Source organism: Glandiceps talaboti, chromosome 5 (genome assembly GCF_964340395.1).
Source record: "Glandiceps talaboti chromosome 5, keGlaTala1.1, whole genome shotgun sequence".
Lineage (NCBI taxonomy): Eukaryota > Metazoa > Hemichordata > Enteropneusta > Spengelidae > Glandiceps > Glandiceps talaboti.
Window position 1 is genome coordinate 866,694 of NC_135553.1, and position 6,818 is coordinate 873,511.

The 6,818-nt window shown below is 35.6% G+C and overlaps 1 protein-coding gene across 1 annotated transcript; it reads right to left on the reverse strand.

Moving 5' to 3' along the window:
- Positions 1-1,067: 1,067 nt before the first annotated feature.
- Positions 1,068-5,361, reverse strand: LOC144435824 (gamma-glutamylcyclotransferase-like). Its single transcript, XM_078124459.1, has 3 exons — positions 5,223-5,361; positions 2,220-2,362; positions 1,068-1,344 (listed from the first exon to the last, which is right to left on the reverse strand). The coding sequence occupies exons 1-3, from the start codon at positions 5,322-5,324 to the stop codon at positions 1,068-1,070; spliced, it is 522 nt and encodes a 173-aa protein (XP_077980585.1). The 5' UTR covers positions 5,325-5,361.
- Between the last annotated feature and the right edge of the window lie 1,457 nt (positions 5,362-6,818).

Genomic DNA, 6,818 nt, shown 5'->3' on the forward strand with positions numbered 1-6,818 from the left:
ACATCATATTCTGTAACATTTAGTTATCCCCCCCCCCCCTCTGAAATTGCGTTTATCAAACATAGAAGGTAAGTTAATTACTTTGCTCTGTAGCAAATTCTCCATAAGCTAGCTTAAGGTTGTTGCATTGGCTATTTCTCATCTCCATTCTTTAATTTGTAAAAATGCTGCAATTGTATTACAAGCAAGATACCAACTCCATATTTACACTGTTTCTCCTTTATATATTCAACATGTTAGCAAAAAACAAAAAGAATTGTTTGTGTATGTTGTGATGATATTTGACACCAGTGTATATTAATAAATCATATTTTTCCTTCTTATTTTATCCAAGACAATTGTTCAGGTGTTGCTGTATTTTCTAGGTTTTATTTCACCACTGTCATCAACAAACTCAAACTAATTACACTATGACAGGTTGGTGTAATTTTTCTTCCAGATACTGACAAAGCTTGTATTTCTCAAGTGCCACCATATACTGTACATGGTGACACAATCAACTTCATTGGCCCTCAAATTGATTATGGATGCCCCCAGAACTGCTCCATCTGCACTACAGATGCAGAATTATAACCGCACGAGAAAGAATCGAATACAGAACCAGTTGCCTTGTTTACAAAGCACTTAACAATTTGACACCTCAATATATTTCAGACATGTTTACAAGGATCAATAATGTATCATCCAGCAATACCAGACTCAGCAGCCAAAACAATGTTCTATATGTCTCTACAACCAAATTATTGACATCTAAAGCATTAAGGCATTAATAAGCTTACTGAAAAAATTCGGTGTTCATCGTCTTTAAGCACTTTTAAGACTAATTTTTAATATAGAAGTATATTTTAAACGAGTGTTTTGTTAGTTTTATTGATCCTGTATATTTTATTTGTCTTACATTTGTATTTCTGTCTGTGTTTTACTTATCCTGTTTTTGTTGTCTTTTAGAGGGTCCTGGGGAAGACTAGCTGTTAGCTAACTGGGTTATCTATATGATTTTTAACCCTTTTAAATAAAGTTTAAATAAATAAGATGAATCATCATTCAGTATTTTACTTTCATTCATTTTATTTAGATTCAATCCCTTTTTTAATATCTTCCATGATTTCAACTTTGCCATCAAAGCCATTGTGGGGTTTTCTCTTCAACATCTGTATATACTCTGTTGGTAAGCCTATCTGTATAGCGCCATCCACAATAACACTAAGATACTGTGGTGATGGCAATCCTTCATGTTGTGGTGGGCAGCACATCTCCAAACAGCGACATTCTACTTCCTCACCAGTGGGTGTTATCACTGTTATTGAAATACTGCGATAGATACCTTTATCAACAGCATCCTGCCTGTATAATGATAGAAGAACTCAGCAACTAGACAATGTTGAAACAATTGTTAAGGATTATTGTAAAACCATTGCTGCAACAGTGGAAACACTGGTTAACAATGGATGGAATTTATCAATCATTTTGTTCACATTTTATTATTTTGTTGTTGAGTTCTTTTACAGATCTTCAGTTAACATTTAATGTTTCTTTACATATTTTTGTTATAATTTTTTAATAAAGGATTTGATACACCCCTTCTACAGAATCTACAGTCAATAAATTCAGTGAATGTCAAAGTGAAAAACTTCACTGATCATGAAAGAACACAAAAATAGAATGATCTACATTCAATTGAGGGTAGTCAAGTGAATGAGCATGCACACCAAACACAAATGTGCATAGTAACCATCACCATGTCTATAGCAACAAGCAACCCGATTTGTTCAAAAAGGTTAAACAATGGTGATGGGTAGAATCAACAATCAAGACTGAACAATGTCCTAACTATTACATGTTGTAAGTACTGTAGTGTAAGAAGTCAACAGCAATGCTGAACACAAACAATGATGAATCTGTCAGTTTAAGACATTACCTTCATGTCATGGAATCCATGCCCAAACCATGCAGTTGTGCTACAATACCATTGACACCATTTTTACAGATGCATGCACTATGGATGCCATGTATGATGCTTTTTTATTAATTTGTATTTATATACATAAGGTAACATAAATGCATTAGTAGTCTCGTTCCCATACAGTATCGTTACAATTTATACCTTCACTCACAACTGTGGTTAGACCACAGTTGGCATCCAGACTAACCCATTAGTAGGGAAACATTACAACAAATGTGAAGTAGTCAAAGAAATGAATGATAAAATTAGGACTTACTTATTAAGTGCATCTATATATTGGTTTTCAATTTCCCAGACAGATCCCCATGTAATGTCATCTGAAGACTGGATAATATTAGCAGTAGCACCACACCAATAACTGTCAAAATTAGGTGCATCTTGAAACACAAACTTGTATCCCTGCAAAACAATATCAATCTTTAAGTGTGAGTATTTTTGTTCCTCGATGTCAAGTCAAGTTTGGCTATCGTTGGTGGTAGGAATTTGATAATGGTCTGTTTATGTATGGAGGTATATACCTCCATGGTTTATGCTTGAATTTTTAAGTTTTGTTCTGTGCGATGAAACACACATGTAGCGATTCTTTAAAATGATAAATAAACAATACAAATTGAAGTAATGTATGATGATTAAACTAATTATGATGTTTGAGAAAATTAGGTAGTCATGTGACAGTAAGGACGAATACAACATATGTAACGTTTCTGACTGATGTACATTTCACAAAACTGCAGAAAATCCTCAGAATTTATGAATTGTACTTTGTGAATGTGGTTTGAAACGGGGGAGGGGTCATGTACTTGCTGCCATGGTAACAGTGCGTGAAACGAATTCTAACTATATTAATCTGATAACTCACTCAACTAAAAACTAGAAAACTGAATAAAATATTGGTAAAACTTTATTAATTTCGATATTTTTGAAATGAACGCGAAGTACTGTATGTATTCATAGGATTGTCATCACAACATAATTTAGCTTTCATTTGAAAAAAACAACCGAAAAGTAAACTGCTGAATGATGACAAAATCTTCTCTGGTATAAATGTCAAATTCATGAAACTTTGCAGTTTGAAGGCATTTGTATGCAAACAAATTAAATACAGAGAAACCCATAGATCACTGTGCCCATATTCAAATTTATAAGGCAACGAAAATTATGTCAAAGTGGAAAGAAAGACAAAGTTCAAATAACTTTATAAACCCCTTTTTACGACTTTTTGCTATACCTTAGGAAGTCCAAAATACAGTAAATGTACGTATGTAGGGGTGAACTTTTCAGAATGTCAAAAATATAACTTTTTTCAGTTGCAAAAAATAGAATACATATTTTGTTGTAAGATATTAAAATGAACCCCAAGGGCGTACATTTTTGATGATCGTAACTTTCCATGGCTTTGCTACTTTTTACTATGACCTGATGAAATGAACACACAAACACGGCGGTTGCCCTATTTAAAAGTAGTGAGTGATAGCAGCAGGTGTGAATTGAGGTCAGCAGCTTATTTGAATACATACAGTAGGGTGGAGGTCAAGTATTAACAGGGTCAATTGATGTACCACGACCCTCAGGCCCGGATGGCCCTAATACATCCATGCAGAGACTATAATGTTGGTAAATTCACGCTCTGAAATCTAACTATAATGTAAAATTGAAATTGGCTCTGCGTTTGTACGCTACATGGTCAAAGCTGTCCTCATTCCTCTTAGCATCTTCATAAACTTATACCATGCAACGTACATATATCAGAGATAACGACAAGAAAAACTGTCATCGTGGTTTGTCTGCTTTGCTGCATGATTTTCCGTCAAGTATTTCAACCGTCAAAATATTCACGTCAAATGGTGGTCATCGCAACTTGAGGCGTTCGACATCGTAACAAGATTCAGTAAAGTTCAAACACTACTAGTATATTGACAAAATCATAGTGTATACACTTGTAAAAGAACACGCTTCTTGGTCACCTGATGCATACAAGTCGAGGTTGAACAGTGACATGATCCGATTGATCGCACCACAGGCACTCGAATTAATCTGTATGATTTGTTTAATGTATAGTAAATATAAAGATCATGCTTTAAAAAACTACAAGCCATTGAGAATGACATAGTCCCCGCTATGATTGGGTTTTAAGGAATTAGCACTACTCTGATCACGCAACAACACTTGTGAACCTAAATCAAACAGACTTAGATATGTTGTGTCTGCTTGTCGGACATGGAACATGCCTACAACAATAAAGGATTGGTCGGGTATGGGGGATCATATCAATATGAAAATGGATATGCAAATGTATGTCATAGAACACTGTCCTAATACCAACTTTGAATGAGATCTGTTCAAGCATGTCTGAGTTATGGCTTTGGACATGGAAAATTCACAAACAAATTGGCTGCCAGGCAGCCATATTGGATCGTATCACAATGAAAATGGATATGCACATGTATGTCATAGAACACTGTCCTAATACCAACTTTGAATGAGATCTGTTCAAGCATGTCTGAGTTATGGCTTTGGACATGGAAAATTTGCAAACAAAATGGCTGCCAGGCAGCCATATTGGATCGTATCACAATGAAAATGGATATGCACATGTATGTCATAGAACACTGTCCTAATACCAACTTTGAATGAGATCTGTTCAAGCATGTCTGAGTTATGGCTTTGGACATGGAAAATTTGCAAACAAAATGGCTGCCAGGCAGCCATATTGGATCGTATCACAATGAAAATGGATATGCACATGTATGTCATAGAACACTGTCCTAATACCAACTTTGAATGAGATCTGTTAAAGCATGTCTAAGTTATGGCTTTGGACATGAAAATTCACAAACAAAATGGCTGCCAGGCGGCCATATTGGATCGTATCATGACAACAATGAATATGCACATATATGCCATAGAACACTGTCCTAATACCAACTCTGAATGAGATCTGTGTGAGCATGTCTGAGTTATGGCTTTAGACAGGGAAAATTCGCAAACAAAATGGCTGCTAGGCGGCCATATTGGATCGTATCATAAAACAAATTGACGTGCATATGTATGCCATAGCATGTTGCCCCTGTACCAAGTTTGAAAAAAATCGGTACAGGCATCTCCAAGAAACGGCTGCGGACGGACGGACGGACGGACGCACGGACGGACGGACGGACGGACAGACGGAACCCAATCCATAAGTCCCCGTTCCGGACTTCGTCCGCGGGGACTAAAAATCATACAGATTGATTCGAGTGCCTGTTTGAATCGTACTTACTGGCAACTTTGCGATGGTACGAAATTTTGCAGTTGGACAGGATAGTTGTATCCGTTTTAAATGTAAATTACTAGCATATCCAAAGTACAAAAATGTCCCCATTTTGTGTCTGACTCTCAGTCTGCAAGGTCACAAAATACATATTCATGAATACACTTTATTTAGTCTAGTAACTTACTACATGTAGTTTATTCTCTTCATCATATGATGGCGCTGTGTGGTACTACGGAAAGCAGTGCCAGATGAAGTGTGATAGTGCATCCTTTGCTACAAACAAACGGCCTACGTGTTTTGTACTGTTGACTGCCCAGGGTTTAAAGTAGGCTGGATACATATCTTCATCCTTGCAGCATGTTCTTAGCAATCATTTTAACGAACTTATGATATGATATGGTATGATATATCGTACTTATTCTATGTGTAGCAGTGATATATAGATAGCGCCCTCATTATATCTTCATTTTATGCTTTTGTTTTTTATAACTATTCATGTATGCATTCCACTTTTAGTAGTAAGATTAGTAAGAGTTGTTTAGAATAGTGACATGTGAATATACAGTTACAAATTGACAAATTTACCGTCAATGCCATCAATTAATAACTTGTACAACAACTAGTCACGATTCACACAATCAAATGCTTTCCTTAAATTAAAAAAAAAAAAAAAACTACAAAAGTAGGCAAGTCTATTTCGAATAATGAGTAAGAACAAAATGTAGATAAGGTAACAGATGGGTATTCAAAATTTAACAATAATGTTTACATATAACACTTAGTAAACTAATACTGCGATAGTTTAAAGGAATTTGGGGATCAGCTGAACGATAATCTCGGAACGATTATACCAAAATGCCAAACATCTGGTATGAAAGTCACTGTCAAAAACAGATTATGCAACACAGTTTAAGTTATCAACCTATCATATGTACCCCATCCACCTGTACGAATCTAACTTGCAGGTTACAACGTGGTCGGCAGTCATTCTTTTCAGGTTAGTTGTTCGAGCAGTCAGTTATTTAGAGCGGTCCACGGCCAGTAACGTCTCTACAATCAACCTTGTCAGCAGTTCGTATTTGATTGCTTAGGACTCCGCCACATCCAATCAAAAGCCGTGAATCACTATCACGTCAATCAATTATCAACCAATAAGAATGTACCTGAGACTATATGACATACTTTGATTGAAAGTACACCATAAATACTTGTAGTAATTGATATTATAGACTATGGAAAAGAAGATTTGAAAGTAATCATAACAATCTGAGCCAGTGGAGGAAATCATAATTCTTTTTTTTTGGCGGGAAACTGAACTATGTAATAATCAAATATGGACTATATTGTATTTTGCTGTTATTTTCCATATTTTCCATATTTCGCCCACCTCGTTACACTTGCAATCTTCAAAGCAATAAAGGGGTAAAACGGGTCAGAAACGGTTGTTATTGCTTATGGCGTATTTAGTTGTAGAAGGGGTGGACGCATTTTGTCATGGATTCCATAGTAAGAAAATGTACAAATTTACAATTCTAACAAACTTCTGATAAGTGAAATCCACATCACAGTAGTAGAGTTTCACTGTACCATATTCTGATAACA

Bases quoted from the DNA above. Each gene is read 5' to 3' on its own strand.
- LOC144435824 (XM_078124459.1), bottom strand. From the start codon at position 5,324: ATGGGGACATTTTTGTACTTTGGATATGCTAGTAATTTACATTTAAAA. The intron at 2,363-5,222 runs GTAAGTACGATT...ATTGTTTTGCAG, and splicing joins GTACCATCGCAAAGTTGCCA to GGATACAAGTTTGTGTTTCA. The intron at 1,345-2,219 runs GTAAGTCCTAAT...ATCATTATACAG, and splicing joins TATATAGATGCACTTAATAA to GCAGGATGCTGTTGATAAAG.